The sequence below is a fragment of the Pseudorca crassidens genome, chromosome 11, assembly GCF_039906515.1.
Source record: "Pseudorca crassidens isolate mPseCra1 chromosome 11, mPseCra1.hap1, whole genome shotgun sequence".
Taxonomy (NCBI): domain Eukaryota; kingdom Metazoa; phylum Chordata; class Mammalia; order Artiodactyla; family Delphinidae; genus Pseudorca; species Pseudorca crassidens.
In genome coordinates this window covers 20,104,384-20,122,720 of record NC_090306.1, presented here as the reverse complement: position 1 = coordinate 20,122,720, position 18,337 = coordinate 20,104,384, and the positions used below count along the sequence as shown (strand labels likewise).

The 18,337-nt window shown below is 36.4% G+C and overlaps 1 protein-coding gene across 4 annotated transcripts in view; it reads right to left on the bottom strand.

Moving 5' to 3' along the window:
- Window positions 1-18,337, bottom strand: part of IRAG2 (inositol 1,4,5-triphosphate receptor associated 2) — an 89,459-nt gene that overhangs the window by 12,428 nt on the left and 58,694 nt on the right. For 3 of the 4 annotated variants that reach the window (XM_067695925.1, XM_067695928.1, XM_067695926.1), the window contains 9 exons: window positions 12,847-12,893; window positions 12,678-12,742; window positions 12,414-12,521; window positions 10,178-10,248; window positions 6,982-7,039; window positions 5,773-5,827; window positions 5,660-5,687; window positions 5,252-5,392; window positions 497-631 (listed from right to left, as the gene is read on the bottom strand). In XM_067695925.1, the coding sequence (XP_067552026.1) occupies window positions 497-631; window positions 5,252-5,392; window positions 5,660-5,687; window positions 5,773-5,827; window positions 6,982-7,039; window positions 10,178-10,248; window positions 12,414-12,521; window positions 12,678-12,742; window positions 12,847-12,893 (708 nt within the window). Of the gene's footprint in view, window positions 1-496; window positions 632-5,251; window positions 5,393-5,659; window positions 5,688-5,772; window positions 5,828-6,981; window positions 7,040-10,177; window positions 10,249-12,413; window positions 12,522-12,677; window positions 12,743-12,846; window positions 12,894-15,901; window positions 15,994-18,337 lie in introns of those variants that run through there. The other variant, XM_067695927.1, reaches the window with a different exon arrangement.

The following is an 18,337-nucleotide window of genomic DNA, read 5'->3' as shown; positions in this document are numbered from 1 at the left end:
AAAAACAAACCAAAAGAGTTGAAAGTTGTTGCTCTGGAACATGGGAAATGGGATAAGAAGGCTTTGAGAACTACTTGACTTTTTTAAAAAAAGCTATGCACATATGTAACTTTAATAAAAATAAAACAAAGAATATTACTACCTGGCGAGGGGTTAAAAAGAAACTAGAATGTTAGAAGTGTATAACAAATGTTCAGACTAAAACTATCATCACAGTGAAATGTCTCCTTCTTAGGAAAATATATTTTAACAAGTTTGTTTACGTAGAGATTCAAAAATTTAAAGTCTCCCCAGATTTTCCCACAAAGAAAATTTTGAAAATCGACTTCTCTATGAATAAGTGTGCAAAGATGCATAAACAAGGATATTTATTGTAGCATTTTTTAAAACAGGAAAATATCAAGAGCATTCTGAAATGATCAAATATAGTTTTTTCCTAGAAATGTAATCCACTTTTAGTAATTAAATTGTAACTGGAGAAAGGGAGACAAATTACCTGATTAATGGCTCCCAACATCTCAGCCCTACTGGCCACTCGAGCTGTGCACTGACTGAGGAATGTTACACTTTTCTCCAGCTTCTTAATGATTTCCTGGGCTTGGCTGTCATCTTCACAAAGAGGTGTTAAAGACTGCACAGAAAGTAAAGTATTAAAAAGTATCCAACCCAAGTATTCAGCAAGTGATTCTAACACTGACTATATTGTAAATGCAGATGAATCTATTATCTTTGTGGAAGGTGAAAAGCAGCAGCAAAGACCAATAATGAATGATACTGAAATATTAATACCTTTGTTGGTTATGAGGTAGACCTCTGCAGGTATTCACAAAGCCTTTTATACTATTTTTGATCCCTTCCTTCTTTACTTCCCAAATTTGCTACTCCTTCATGTGTGTTTATATCTTTCTTCTACAATTAATAGGATGGGATGTAATTAATTGGCAGTGGTAAATAAATTATGCCTATAAATGAATTGAATGCACTATATGAAGAGCATAGTTTGAACTTTTAAGAAAAGTAATAAAAATATACTCGAATTAGATATGACTCTGATTACTATATTTGCTCTTCCATTGATGACAAGGTGAGATTGGGCTGGTTAGGCCGTTACGCCTTCATTGCCTTATGAATATTTATCTCAAACCTCTGCCCTTGAACCACGATGATGGCTTTCCTGATGGAAGGCCATCTGTTTCACTGGAGTGGAGAAAGAATTAAGAGAACAGCATATTTGGAAGCCAACAAGCCATTGCTCATTAGCTGTGTGATCATGAGCAAATTTCTAATACTTGCGCATGTCTAAAATACCATAAATTTTATATAGCATCAGAAAGGAAAAGTGCTGCCAATAAAACCATAAGGCACCATTGACTGTAAATTGCATCTTAATTCTACAAATGTTATAATATCAAGCTTTCTGATTTGCTTTTTCTTCATCTGTCAGATGGAGACAACTACATCTTCTTTCCAGGAATATTGTGACATGAGAGGTAATAGATGCCAATTGTTTGTCACACAGTAGATGCTCAATGAAATAGCAGCCACTTTTGAAACAGGCAGATATGTATGAGTTGCAACTGCAAAGTTGCTAACCAACTGGAATGACCATTGTCAGACATACAGTTTCTTACTGCAGTTTAAATAACCACCATTAGTCAGAAAGAGAAGAGCATATATTAGTTGTTAGTCAAACAGAATATGGCTTACCAAAACTTAATCATGAAGAAATGGAAAATTTGAGTAGACCAATAATTAGTAAGGAGACTGAAGCAGTTATAAAAAGAAAAATCTCCCAAAGAGGAAAAGTCCAGTTCCAGATGGCTTCACTAGAGAATTCTATCAAACAGCTAAAGAAGAGTTAATACTAATCCTCCTGAAACTCTTGCAAAAAATTGAAGAGGAGGGAACACTTCCAAGTTCATTCTCTGAGGCCAGAATTACCCTGATACCAAAGCCAGACAACAACATTTCAGGAAAACTATAGACCAATATTCATTATGAATAGTGATGTAAAAATCCTCAACAAAATACTAGCAAATTGAATTCAATAGCACATTAAAATGATTATACACCATGACCAAGTGAGATTTATTCCTGGAATGCAAGGATGGTTCAACATATGAAAATCAATCAGTGCAATACACCACATTAACAGAATGAAGGATAAATATCCCATGATCATCTAAACTGATAAGAAAAGCATTTGACAAGATTCAACACCTTTCATGATAAAAATATCCAAAAAAACAGAAATACAAGGAAACTACCTCAACATAATAAAGGCCATATATGAACACCCACAGCTAAAATCATACTCAATGGTGAAAGACTGAAAGCTTTTCCTCTAAGGTCAGAAACAAGGCAAGGATGCCTACTCTCACCACTTCTATGCAACTTAGTACTGGAAGTCCTATCCAGAGCAGTTAGGCAAGTAAAAAAATATATTCAAAAAATCCATATTGGAAAGAATGAAGTAAAATTATCTTTGTTCACAGATGACATGATCTTACATAAAGAGACCCCTAAAGATTCCACAAAAAGACTGTTAGAACTAATAAACAAATTCAGCAAAGTTGTAGGATACAAAATCAACACACAAAAATCAATTGCATTTCTATGCACTACCAATGAACCATCTAAGAAGGAAATTAAGAAAATAATTCCACTTACAATAGCATCCAAAAAAATAAAATAGTTGAGAATAAACCTAACCAAGGAAATGAAAGACTTGTACACTGAAAACTACAAAACATTGCTGAAAAAAATGAAAGAAGACACAAAGGGGAAGGCATCCTGTGTTCATGGACTGGAAGACTTAATTTTGTTAAGATGTCCACACTATTCAAATCAATCTACAGATTCAATGTAATCTCTATCAAAATCCCAAAGGCATTTTTTTCAGAAATTGAAAAATTCATATGGAATCTCAAAGAACCCCAAAGAGCCAAACAATTTTGAAAAAGAAGTACAAAGCTAAAGGTATCCCATGTCTTGGCTTCAAAACACATTACAAAGATACAGTAACCAAAGCAGTATGGTTCTGGCATAAAGACAGACCAGTAGAACAGAACAGCATGCCCAGAAATAAACCTATACATATATGGTCAAATGATCTTTGACAAGGGTGCCAAGATTACAAAATGGGGAAAGGATAGTCTCTTTAACAAATGATGTTGGAAAACTGCAAAAGAGTAAAGTTGGGCTCTTATTTTACACCATATACAAAAATCAACTCAAAATGGATTAAAGACATAACTGTAGGACCCCAAACTATATAACTCTAGAAGAAAACATAGGGGAAAATCTTCATGACATTGTATTTGGCAATGATTTCTTGAATATGACACCAAAAGCATAGGTTACAAAAGCAAAAATAGAAAAACAGCACTGCATCAAACTTACAGACCTTTGTGCATCAAAGGACATAATCAACAGAATGAAAAGGCAAATTATGGAATGGGAGAAAATATTTGCAAATCATATATCCTATTTTAAAATTGGCAAAGGACTTAGACATTTTCCAAAGATGATATACAAACGACCAATAAGCATATGAAAAGATGCTCAACAATACTAATCAACAGAGAAATGCAAATCAAAACCACAGTGAGATACCACATTGCACCTATTAAATGGCTACTATCAGAAAACAGAAAATAGGGACTTCCCTGGTGGCGCAGTGGTTAAGAATCTGCCTGCCAATGCAGGGGACACGGGTTCGAGCCCTGGTCTGGGAAGATCCCACATGCCACGGAGCAACTAAGCCCGTGCGCCACAACGACTGAGCCTGTGCTCTACAGCCCACGAGCCACAACTACTGAGCCCACGTGCTGCAACTACTGAAGCCTGCATGCCTAGAGCCCATGCTCCGCAACAAAGAAAAGCCACCACAATGAGAAGCTGGTGCACCGCAACAAAGAGTAGTCCCCGCTCACTGCAACTAGAGAAAGCCCGCACGCAGCAACGAATACTGAATGCAGCCAAAAATAAATTAATTAAAAAGAAAAAGAAAACAGAAAATAACATGTTGGCCAGGATGTAGAGAAATTGGAACCTTGGTGCACTGTTAGTAGGATTTTAAAATGGTAACACACTGTGCAAAACAGTACGGTGGTTCCTCAGAAACTTAAAATAGAACTCTATATGATCTGGCAATCCAACATCTGGCCATATTTCTAAAAGAATTGAAAGCAGGGTCTTGAAGAGATATTTGCACACCCATGTTCATAGCAATAATATTCAATGTTCACAATAGCCAAGAGGTGGAAGTAACTCAAATGTCCATCAATAAATGAATGGATAAACAAAATGTGGTATATACGTACGATGGAATATTTCATTCAGCCTTAAAGGAAGGAAAGCCTGCCACATGCTACAACATGGATGAATTTGAAGACATTATGCTAAGTGAAATAAGCCAGTTACAAAAAGACAAATACTATATGATTCCACTTACATGAGCTATCTAAAGTAGTCAAATTCATAGAAACAGAAAGCAGAACGGTGATTACCAGGGGCTGACAGAAGGGCAAAAGGGGAATAGTTTAATGGCTATAGAGTTTCAGTAAGCAAGATGAAAAAGTTCTGAAGATCTATCTCACAACAACGTGAATATACTCAACACTACTGGTGTACACTTAAAATGGTTAATATGGTAAATTTTACATTATGTGCTTTTTTAACCACAGTAAAAAAACAGAATATGGTTTCTATATTTTTATTTTCTTTTTCCAAAATGAGCCCCCTTAATTTTCCAACCCATCCGTATATTTATGGTGACTGCACAAAATAGAAGAATAATAGTTGTTACACTTCTGTGTACCTTACAGAAGGTTTGCCCATTATCTGACAAGACTGAAATGTCACCGTTCTCTTTTTTCAGTTAATTAAATGGAAATCGTCTTTTGATTCTCTTCTTTGGAGCTTAACATTGATATTATCTCCTGTTGCTCAGTTTTCTGCATAATTACTCTTCTGCCTGAAATCTATTTGAAGATACAGAGAGATGGCAGAAGATTCACGTAACTACTTTAAACGACATTTATCTGTTTTATTACTTATACCGTTCTATTGGTGAGCCTTTTATCTTAGCCTGATCCTGATTTCTTACCTCTTATTAATTCACATTTGAGTCAGGCAGGGCTTGGTACCTAGTGTTGGTTTTAGTCATACAAGTAAACTCTTACGTAATTTTGAAAACCTTATTAATAATACAACCGAACGTGTAGTCCCCAAATGTTATGAGTCTCACCTCTAACAGTTTTAAACAGTTAGTAATTTCTTTCTTCAAATTTTCTTCTGCCAAGTCACGGGATCTTTCTTCAAGCTTCACTCTTTTCTCCAAGGTGAACCAGTCGCATTTAAATCCCAAAGATAACCTGAGAAATTCGGCCTGTTGTCAAAATAATGTGAGGGTGAGGACAGAACATTGGATGTAGTCAAATTTCCAGTTTAATACCAAATTACACTGAGGCATTTCTTTCTCCTCCCAGTAACATAATGCTGGCACGCATAGGCTTTCCCTGCACTTTGTCATGGCCAAGCCAGACAGACACCAAACGTACGATAGCTTGTGCAAAAGCTCGCAGGGACTGCAGGCGAGTGAGTCTGAAACACGTATTTTTTTTACTAAAGGAAAAAACATTTGCTTGAAACTTACCTCCACCTCCTTCTCATTAGCAGAAGTGCTGTAAGATAAGAGAAAGAACTTACTCAAACATAGTTCAACAGAAAAGCAAAAAATGTGAGCGTGCTATATGAGGAGGAGCTTACTTGTCACTTTGTCTAAAGTTAACTGACTTCACAGGAAGAGAGGAAACAGCAGTGCCTATTAAAAGACAATAAGATAAAAAGAAAAGACAATAAGATAGTATTTGGTTAAACAGGCTTGACAGCTACAGGTACATTCAATCCAATGTTGTTAGGGCCTCCCTCCACTAAACAAATGTGTTCATTGAAATATGTCCGAGAAGACTGCCAGCTAATAATGCATTTGCTTAAATATAAGATGACGTTATGCTACGCTTTGGGGATCACGATCATGTTGAAATTATGGGCTCACACTTCAGCGCGTGAATAGTCTTTGAAAACCTGAAGATGTCTCAGAGTCAAGGAACAGCCCAATTTGTTCTTTCTGCATTTGAATGTTTATTTGATTTGATTCCATGGTTAAATGCATAGCTTCATCTGGTACCCTGGTTTTCCTGCAGACCAAGGATTTAAAACCAGCAACTTTTATGACATCTTTTATCAGGCACCTTTCTAAATACTTTTTACATAATTTCTTCAGTCCTCACAGCCAAACTTCTGTAGTAGGTACCGTTCTTATCTACAGTTTATAGGCTAGGAAACTGAATTGCAGCTTACCTAGCTCACACAGGTATTGGGGAGAACTAAATAAAACTATGCATATAGAGAATTTAGCCTAGTACTTCGTACAGTCTAATTTCATAAAGGGTACTTTCTTTTTTTTTTTTTACTCATCATTTCCACTTTGCAGGTGAAGAAATTAAGACTCAAGGTTAAATAGCTTGCCAAAGTCACAGCAAGTAAGAGAGTGACCAAGCATACAGTGAGTGACTCCAAAGGCAGAACTCTATTCACTATTCCATCCTAACAGAAGGGAGATGGGGAGAGAAGCATATTAGCACTCATTCTTCAAATACTGGCTTATTTGCTTTTAGATAGAACAATAAAAAAACCTCAGAGTAGAGCTTAGAATTTGCTACCAACATTGGCATGGTTCTTAGTTCACAATAGGGCACTAGTTATTACAAGACCTCTGGGATTAACAGGCAATGCAACATAAATACGGCCTTTTGAAAACGCTACAAATTGAATCAAAATCAGTTCTATTTGGCTGATTTTATCTATAGATGCAGAGTTGTAGATGCCATATCTTTACTCAGAAAGATTTCATCCATAAAACATACCAGCAGGGAACAAAAGTTCACATGGGGGTTGGAAGAGAACATTCCTTACCTCCTGCCACACATTCTTTTCTGTGCTCATTTATTGTTTCTGGTTCCCCTTTGGCTTCCTAAAATCATAAAGAGATTTTATTGCTAAACATAGAGTGGAAATCCTTCATAGCTAATCATTTCTCGACTTCCTGTCCTCTCCTGCCTACCCTGTTCAAAAAACACTCTATAGTATGCAAAGAACTGTGCTAGGCATTCAGAAGGAAAGAGGACTGACTCCAAGGGGGTTTCTAATCTAGCTTAGGCATAAAAAACAGAAGTACATGAAAAGTTGCAATCATGATACAAGTTACTTCAAAGCAAACTAGGATTACTTGCCAAGTAAATGAGAGATAGATAAATATGTGCTTTGCAAAAGGAAGAGAGCAACACGATGGGTTAAGAAGCATGGAAAGTCTCTGCAGACAAGGAACAAGCTGGAGCTTGAGGGAGAGATAGGACTGAATGGATGAAGAGGGGGCGCGGTGATCTAGGACTATCACACGCAGCTTTCCAGATGGATTGTTGGAGAAATTATGGCAAAATAGCTGCTAAGATTGTGCTATGTTTGGCTTTTACTCCATCTGAATATATTTGAAGGTCACTGACCAACTGTCCTACAAAGGTATCCATACGAGAATCACCATAATAGGAGAGTTGCTCTATACTGCCTGGGGAAATCTAAAGGAGAAGCTATAGGTATACAATTATTTTAGGATAATTATCATTCAACATTCTCAGAAATTTTCCATAAAAAATGAGGCCAAGACAAATTTCCTTGGTAGGGCCCTTGACACCATGTCATGTAAGTTCTGGACAACTGTAACAAATGAAATAATACAGGTAAAACACTGGATCGTTTTTTTAATCCCCCCTCAACCCTGTGACATCTTCTAGTTCCTCATCTCCCATTTGTGATCAGTGAACTACTCTGCCCCTGCGCCTAACGTTCCAAGGAAACTGCCCTCCCCAGTTATCAGTGAACTCCCTACTGCCAAATCCAATGGATAATTTTCAGCCTTTATCTTTTTTTTTTTTTTTTTTTTGGTGCGGTACGCGGGCCTCTCCCGTTGCGGAGCACAGGCTCAGCGGCCATGGCTCACAGGCTCAGCCGCTCCGCGGCACGTGGGATCCTTCTGGACCGGGGCACGAACCCGTGTCCCCTGCATCGGCAGGCGCACTCTCAACCACTGAGCCACCAGGGAAGCCCTAGCCTTTATCTTATGTGACCTCACTGTAGCATCCAAATCGATCTATAATCCCCTCCTTCTTGAAGTTTTTCATCCCTTGGTTCCCCTTTCCTGACGTCCCCCCATCACTACAAAGCTCCTTCTTGGTCTCCTCCACCATTGCCTTCTCTTATTAGGCAATGGAATCATCAAGAGTCCATTATCCTCTGTGCTCTCTCTCTGCCTGCCCTCCTTCCTTGGGGAATCTCATCCACCTGCTTGGTTCTTTGCTGGTAACTCACAAATATGTGTCTGCTTCTGAAAGTCCCACGGGTGAGCTTATGAATATGGGTATAGAGTTATCTATAAAATCTCCTTACAGGGTATTAATGATGTCTCCTATCAACCTGAAACTTGACTTACCTCAAATTAAATTAAATTAAATTTACCCCACAAATTCTTCTCACTCCCTCCTACTCTCATGTTATTCTATTCATTCTGTAGGTTAGGCCAGAAACCTGGGTGTTGACCTTTTCCCAGATCCCTGATTATCAGTTACCATGTACTGTGAATGCTATACCCCAAGTATCTCTCAAATGAGTCTCATCTTTTCCATCATCACTAAATTCATACTATCTTCATTTCTTGCCTGAATTACTACTATAGCATTCTAACCAATTTTCCACCTCCATTACTACATTTTCTAATCCATTATTTTTTAAAGTTTTCTTTCTTTTTTTTTTTTGAGATGAGCTAGGAAAGACTAGAGGACTTGAATTTTCCTCTGTCCATTTTTTATAAGGGGCAACCACTTTCGGCATGTGGGCTAGCCAACACTACACTTTATATATACTTTACACTACAAAGAATTATCCCAAATCACATATCCAATTACTCCACTCCCTTCAGATAAGAATTGTATAAAATTTTTATCTACCTTATTACCTTCGATGTATACATGCCACAACCTTCTCTTAACCTGAGTTAGTTGCATGAGTCTCTGTTTCTTGTAATCAAATAGGCCTAACTAAAAGAATGTTTATACACTGAGGGGAAAACAATAATAATACACACACACAGACACACACCTCCGCACATAGAATACAGAGAGGGACTGATGTATAAATAAGACCCTTAAAGGAACGTAGAATTGCCCATAGTCTGTAAGTTACCCTTCAAATAATTATAAATTCATACCAGTGGCGATATGCCTTCCCTTTAAGGAAAGGAATTTAATTCTTTTTCTATAAACATTTAAATATTCATCCTTATAATGTTTTATAGCAGTTTGCCATGTACCTGTATAACATTCGATACCACTCACTAGGAACCTCCTCCATGACACCTCTTCTGTCCTCTCACCCCAACCATTTCTCTTTCATATCGCTGACCAGTCTAATTACTGAGTAATTGTATGTTTCTTCCATTAATTATAACACATCTTTAAGATAGATATCACTGTTTTATTTAGCCTTATTTATTAATGTCTTCATTTATTTAAGAGTACTCTACAGATAGATATTTAGCTTGTTTCCAGCAGGTCTTTGATGAATAAATGAGTGAATGAATGCATGAATGAATGAAAGAAAAATCAGTGTGGAGTCAGGAGGTCCTACCTGAGTCTACTGAGTGACCCTGGATGGTTTGGACTCAACTTCTTCATCTATACAATATTAGTATAACTAAATTCTATTAACCTCATAATATTTTGAAAGGATAAGATGCAATCGTGCTTTTAAGAGTATTTTGCAAACTTAAAGGGACAGTTCTAAATATCATTGCAACATACCATTACTTTCACTGTTAACATGCATATATTTCCTTACCTGATTTTTTTTTTTTTTTTTTTGCGGTACGCGGGCCTCTCAGTGTTGTGGCCTCTCCCACCATGGAGCACAGGCTCCAGTCGCGCAGGCTCAGCGGCCATGGCTCAAGGGCCCAGCCGCTCCGCGGCACGTGGGATCTTCCCAGACCAGGGCACGAACCCGTGTCCCCTGCATCGGCAGGCGGACTCCCAACCACTGCGCCACCAGGGAAGCCCCTCCTTACCTGATTTGACATGATTTTTTCTTCATTCACAGAGCCTTGGAGTGCAATATTTTCAGGAGCTGGACTTCCACCTATAAGAAGGAGGAAACACATCAACAGTGTTGGGGGAAGGGGGAGCAGTAACAAGTAAAAGAGGAAGGAATAGTGAGGGTGGCAATGCGGGCGGAATAGTAAGTGGCAAAGTGCTTAACACGTGAGACGAATTTTGTACTAAAAAACTTTAAATGTGTCCATTCATTCAGATTCAGGACTAGGTCAGCTAAAGTTCCCAAGGAAGCTAACCATATAAGATTTCTTAACAGAAATGAATACCTGTATAAATGGCCTTCAAACAGTAGGGTTTTTAAAATAAAAAGCAGCTACTGCTGCTTTTTAAAATCAAACACATTACTAGTATAATTGCAGAAACTGAATGAAAGGATGAACAATTAGTAACTTAGTAGCTTTTTTTTTTTATAGATCGACAAACAGGTTTTTAACAATTATATATGCAAGGCTGATAACAAAGTATATCCTTCCAAAACACAGTATCTTTCTAAATAAAATGTAATCGAACTAAGAAGAAAAGATGCACTTTTAATTTATGCCATTCCTTTTTGTAATTTCCCTTTGTTTATTTGTATTGTAATGTTCTTGATGATGATTTTCCTCTTCACATGATCCATTGTCCTGACTTTAGTTCAGTGCAGGCACAAAGGTCAGCGGCTATAGTCAGATTTCGTTTCTTTCTTTTTAAGAAAACAGAATAGTTAAAGGATGTATTAGATATTTTTAATTTACATGGAAATAAGAGCAAAATGGTAACCCCTTTCTTCAGGGATATAAAATTTCTTCCCTATGGAAATTTTATTTTAGTTCTTTAAAAAAAAATTAAAACAGGTAGTAGATTCATATGGCCCATAAATGAAAAAGCGTAAAATTGTTTTCCAGTGAAAATTTTCCCTCCCATCACGCCTGCCAGAAACCTACTTTACCTCCTCATAGACAATGTTACAAATTTTTGTCTAGCCTTGCAGAGATATTTTATATATACACAAAAACTTTTTTCTATTTTTTTTCCACAAATTTTTACATGCAATACATAATGTTTTGTACTTTGGCGTTTTTCCACACAAAAAATAGTTCTTTGATATCCTTCCAAGAAAAAAGTTTCCTTATATATGTTTTACAGATGTATACTAGTATTCCATTACATGGATATGCGAAAATATGTTAATTAGTCTTCTGATCCTTGTTTCCAATATTTTGTTGTTACAAACAATGTTGCAGTAAATAAACTTCCATATACATCATATAGTATGTATGTACTTAGATCTACAGGATAAAGTCCCAGAAACCAAATTGTTTTATCATGGAATATGTACATTTAAATTTTGGGTAGATATTGTCAAATTCCTCTCCATACTAATTACAATAATTTACATTCCCTGCAGCAGTGTATGAGAATTCTTTTCCCCCCAACAACCTTACCAACAGTGTGCAGTCAAATTTTTTATCTTTGTCTACATGACAGGTAAAAACTAGCACCCTGGTGCAGTTTTAATTAAAATTTTTCTTATTTGGCGTTAGGTAGAATATAAAGATATTCTTCAGTCAACTGAAGGAATGGATTCCATTTCTACAATTTTACAGCTCCTTTAACTTAGCACCTGTATCTCAAATTTAATTGTCCCAATTTAAACATTAGATGAGTTTTCCTTGATCGGTGTTTTTGGTTGGAATGAGAGCCTATGTTTCCCATGAGTGTCAACCGTAGTGATGTCTCACTGGGAACGGTTCAGAATAAGCACTTTATTTTCAGACTCAAATGGCAGAAAAGGATCTAACATGTTATCTAGTTAATATCTGCCTCCTGAGTGGACCATCACTAATCGGGCCATCCTTTTAACCCAGTAGATTCTAATTAGGATTCTGAGAATTCCTAAGTAGGTGATTTAACATTTGCATCACAGTTGAGACTCAGGTGTGTCCAATCAATTTTGGCCATAAGGAAATATTTAAATCCCATTAAAATATACTGTAATTTTTATTTTAAATACAGAATTGGAAAAAAGTTGGTAACATGGTCATATAGGAAGGCCATGGTCACCTCTGGACTTCTTTTCTCCAGACTTTGTCTTCAAACTTCTTTTATAAAATAGTATTACTGAGCCACTGAGGATGGTTACTCCACTAGCTTCCAAGTTTGCTTAGTGTTTTAGAATGGAAACTCGTCTTGAACCCTTCAACAGCTTACCTTTGATCTTCTTCACAGCAGAAGTTGATCTTTTATCCTCCTCTTTCTCACAGAGTGGTTTACAATCAATGACACCAGAAGCCATATGCAAAATTTCTGATCCAGAATCTATCAACAGGAGGAAACTAACAGCATGAATACTATGCAAAAGGATTATTTGCTTATGTCCTTTTCATTTGCACACACCTTAGCAGGTCACAGAACATCCAAGCTTATAGTTATAATACTAACACTCTATTTTTATATCTTTTCTAATCTACTCACCACTTGAAGTTACAGTACTCTCTGTGGATGAAGTGTGTCCAGGAGATGGTAGGGTGGAATATTCCCTGTCAAAAAAGTAGAAGTATTTTAGAGTGTCTGGTCCAAAGAATTCTCTTAGAAATTAACTGAATATGCGTCAAAAGTCATACACAGAAACAAACAAGCAAACCTGGACTGTGGCAGGCTCTCAGAATATAAGCGTTCAACACCATTCTCCTTAAGATAAAAAAAAAGAGAGAGAGAAGCAAGTTTAACAATTTGACATTTTCCATTCCAGAGAAGTTGTGTTAAGCAAACATTTTCATACAGTTTTAAATGAACCCATATTTGCTTTGCTCTTCTGCAGAGGATATGGGAATGGGATGGTACAGGGCAGACTGATATACATACTTCCTCAAAGCTGTACTTGCAAAAAAAAAAATCCAATTTTAAGTATACTTACGAGTCCAATATTTAAAGAAAATTTAAATTCTTGGGCAAAACAAATTCTAAACTTAAAGGGCAGATAGAGTTTATATCATGAACTCAAGTTTTCTTTAAACAGAACATTCTAGGTGGGCATAAAACAACATTTCTATTTATGGAAATATTACTCAACTTAAAAATTTTGGCCTGTTGATTTAAAAATGGTTCTCAATTTTCTAGCTAGACACATAATACATTTTAAAGTTAATCCAATTCTCAAAGATCTGAGGGATTACATCTACGTCAGCACCTCTTACTTGGGGCTCAAAAAGACCTTAACAAAACTGTGGTCCCAGCCTTCCAGGGCAAGCATGTGAAAGTCTCATTTGAGCTTCTTAACGTTTATCAAGAGTTCCTAATTTGGGGGGAACTTCAGGAGATTAGGTTCACTTATTCTCTTTCAAAAAATACAGTGGGAACACATGTTCCTCTTTAATAAAAAGTTTTTCTATTCAATAATAAGTATATTTTCATTATCATTTGGTTTATTTAGGAAAAAATATAAAAATTTAATAAATTAAAACTGAAATCACTTGGACATATCCAAAATATGCACAATGCAAAACTGAAGACATTTAAATATTCCATAATCAAACACACAGCTTCTTGTTAACTGGCACAACCAGCAACAGGTTTCAATGGAGGGATGCCGTATATCATAAACCGTATTTAGAATCTCTCCAAGATAATACTGACTATAGTCACAGAAAGATAAACGTTTAGCAAGAGTTTGCTGAATGTATAGTTATCCAATACAAAAAACAATAGCTTACATCTGTTCAGCACATTAAAATTTACAAAAGCCCTTTTACGTATCATCTCATTTAACTCTCCCAACAACCTTATGCAGCGGGTTTTACGAAAAAAAAAAAAAGATTTACTTATTTCAGGTAAGGAAAGTAAAACCAATGAATAAAGTAATTTCTTGGGAGTATTCAGAATGGTGGTGTCAGCCTCTAAACAGTCTAAACAATCAGACTAAATACAGTCTGATTGTAAACAGAACTGTCTTCATTGTAAACAGAACTGTCTCTGAAATACCCTAAGGCTATTGGAGAGGCAGACTTCACAATGATTGTCTTAGACTGGTAGATGATTTGAATATAAACTTTTAAAATGTTCCCCTCAAATGTTTAGAAAACTCCACAAACTTGCACAGCAAGAATTTACACCTAATCCTCCTACATATAAATGTTGGGCAATCTTCTCTTTTATTTCATTTTTGTCCCTGCTTTAAATGTCTTTGTGTCAGATTATATGTAACTGAAGCCTCTTGTGACATCAGTTTAATTTTAAGTCAACAACTTTCATCAAAGGGCCAGTTTGTGCCAGAAACAGTGAAAGGCTGTTTCTGGCACAAAACAGAAAGGTTGGAGAGACCAAAAACACATTCCTTGTCCCAGAGGAGCTCACAGGCCAGTCAGAAAGACAAATATGTAAAACAAATACTTCGTAAATTATAAGCAGCATTCCACAGAGGAAAGTAACATGCACAGAACAGAGTAGGGTAATATTTGCATTAAATTTTGAAGAGAAATTATACCTTATACTTCACAGGTAGTTAAATGATATTGGCTCTATCCTTAAGATATTTAAATAGATTGTACTAGTAATTAGTATATGCTTATTTAACTATCTGCCAATATATATGTAAGAAATGAAGCTATAAAAATATGAAAAAATTAAACATTCTTCAGTCTCATTAAGTATCCTCCATAAAAGTCAACAAGGATTGACTCCTTAATAATAAAAAAATCAGGCCCATTTAACCCTCCATAACATACAAATCTGTTATTATGTGTGGCTTGAAAAAACACTTATTACTGTGCTATAATTAATAATATATATTATATATAATAACTATATTGCACTAACTAAAAAGCTAATTTTGTCAGAAAAATATTTCTTCTTATACCAATCAGAGTCATGAATACCTGTATTTGAATTTAAGAGGTATGAAAGAGAATGCAGTTATTTTCTATTCAATTAAACTGATTTCCAGTATTAGGGGAAAGGGAACACATTATTTCTGTAAACTTTGTTTTTTAAAAAGAAGTTTATTATTTAAAGTCAAAATAATAAATATAGCAAAAATACAGTTTGCTTTCATTATACTAGAAATAAATCTCATTTGCCATATGGTCTGTGTAAAGCCCTTCTTTTGTCCTATTTTTTATATGTGAAACCTTTTGGTAAACATAAAATATTTATTGATTAAATAAGTAACAATTCTGTGATTTTCAAGAAATGGCATATATTTTGTAGCTGTACATTACTACATTGTTCTGTTGCAAGGATATTGGATATTATTGGATATTACTCCTAATTCATTAATCTTTATAAATCTCACTAATCAGAAAACAACATAATATACAACATATCTCAATCTTAGATTTTCATACATTTGGCCTAACATTTTTTTCCTCCTTACAAGAAGAAGCAGATAAAAGAAGGAGATTTTTTTTCTTCCAAATTTAGGGTTATAGTTAATGAAAGTTGGAGATATAGCCCCTCAGGGTGTCTGTACCTGTGAAGGGGGGGTGAAAAATAACTCAGCAAAAACTTTCTACAATTGTGCTCTTTTCTTCCAGTTTCAAAAGGCACCCCTATTTAAACCCACAGGAGAACCTAACACACACAACAACTGTAGGATCTGGGCAGATGATAAAAAAGATAATTTACTGGATATATTTTAAAACCAAGGAAAATCAAGAAACTGACTAAAAGCAAGAAAAAGAAATTTCAGAAGAGAGACTTACCTACATGTAGAAGATTGGCTCAAGTCAATGAGTCTAACATATGCCGACAGCATAGAGCAGGAAGCATGTTCTTCCTGTTCGAGCCATTCAAATATCAACCTGCATAACATTTACATGAAAATCCGTGGTCCAGCTCATTTGCTTTTGAGAGTAAAAGTCTAACGTAGGGTGGGGTAGTTAAGGTACTCATGGAACAAAGCGAGACATTCTCCCACGGGCTAGATCAGCAAATGCAGGATGCACACACACATATTCTCTCTCTCTCTCTCTCTCTCTCTCTCACACACACACACACACACACACACACACACACACAGCAGTATTATTTTAATATTTAGATAGAAAATATGAAGAACAATAAGAAATAACTTCTAAGGTATTAGTAAGGGCAATTAACAGGCCTAGATAATCTCCCAGGGTTACTCTTCTAGATGAAGTGCTATTTCATCCTTAGATTTTTATGATCAGAAACGCTTCCACTAATAAACATTCATGTTACCGATGTAATTTTTACTTTTAGATCCATTTTAGACAATTGACGTTGCTCAAATAAACTAATATGATTTTCTGAGAAAAGAAGAAAAACCGAACAAAAGGAGTCTATATAGACTTATTTTATTCTAACTTAAAAAAAACAAAAATGCCCTTGACTTGAAGTTGGTTTCAATATTCTAAAAAGAAAAGAATGTAAAATTAAACATCAAAAGATTACAACTGTTATAACCTAAATAAAACGAAATTCCTTCACAAGTTTTTTGGGGTTTTTTTGCAATTTCTAACTAAAAGGACACCACACCTTCAGATCCACAGGACATTCCCACCACTTTGAGGTTCATTTGTAATACAGTTATAAGCCAACTTCTACATGTCCCAGTTTTGCAACTGGCAATGTTATTTATTCTCCAAGTTTATTAAAGCTGCACCCACGCACAGCTTGAGAGAACAGGACATACAATGGCCAGAAAATCTGAGATACTTTAAAACTGATTCTGTCCTTTGCCTCATAAATCACCTTCTCCTAGTGATAGTATATCTTAGGCAAAAACATGTAATGACATGAAGGAGACCTCAAAGGGATGGCAAAGCACTTAATATTTAGTATATGTGATTTTTTTAAACAGCCAAAGAGAAAACAGAAATTCATCTTCCTATCCTCTGACCTGTATCCTCTGAGCTTCACACTGCTTATAATTCTGATTCTGGGTGATAGTTACAGTTGCTATTTTCTGAGTGTTTACTATGAACCAGGTACTTTATATATGTTATAAAGTGTCTTGTTGGGGTCAAATCTGAGGTTGGAGTAGGTAGAGGGGAGAATCAGTTTCATTGTCATGTAATTTTCATGAAGCTTCTTAATTCTTGGAGTGTTTGGGGACAAACACAGGTACCTAATCACAAGTCCAGTTTTGCAAAGTCCCAGAAATCCTTTGGTTGCTCTTCAGACTCAATGGTGGGAGCAGTGAATAAGGAAAGATTATAAGGAGAGACAACTGAGCCCCAGACAGAAATTGCCAAGAGTGAGGAAGAACTGAGAAAGTTGGGCCAAATGAACAGCTGGGTCTAGCTATAGAAGGGAGCAGCAATCCCTGATTCAGTGGGAGACTGTGCTACTAGCCAGCCCTGCTGGATTATCTACTTTCCTTGAAAAGTAGAGGATAATTTTAACTGCATCACAAGGAGTCCACCCAACACCACAGTAGTACCCAGCTCTGAAGGTGCTGAAACAAGAAGTGAGAGTCATCTCCCAACCGACCAGGAAGAGGAGATCACCAAAGGTCCAGACACAGCGTTCCAAGGAGGTCGACCGTGGAGCAGGCAGGGACTATGGACAGTGTGGGCAACAAACAGAAAGGACTGCAGAGATGTGAAACCAACCACCTTCTCCAGCGATCTCTCAGGAGGTGAAGTGTCCTTCCCTGGGACCCACAAGTTGGTGAGACCAGAAGGACATTGGGATATACCGGTAGGCACCAGTACAGAGGTTCTTGGAAATGCTGAGAAGGGACCCCCTGAATCAAAAACGCCTTCCTATTCATCAGCAAGTGGGGAGACAGAGCACTGAGATTTGTCTCTCCTCTAAATATGACCTACTTGGTTTGTTTCCCTGGACTGGTTAGGCCAGAATTCAGCTGCTGCAGAGATATATAGGTATATGTATATGCATAATGTATGTATATGTGTATGTGTGTATTTGAATCCTGAAAAGGACTCTGCAAAGTAATATCTCTGTTTCACAAGGGAACACACACAAACTGAAAGAGGTTAGGCCACTTGTCCAAGTTCACACAGCTAATAAGTAACAGAGTCAGCTTAAACCCACAACTGCTTAATTCCAAAGCCTATGCTATGTGGCTAAAAATTCTAGGTCATGACTGGGAAATATTTCAAATAAATACAAAAGTAGACAGGATAGAATAATTACCCTTTGTGTACCCA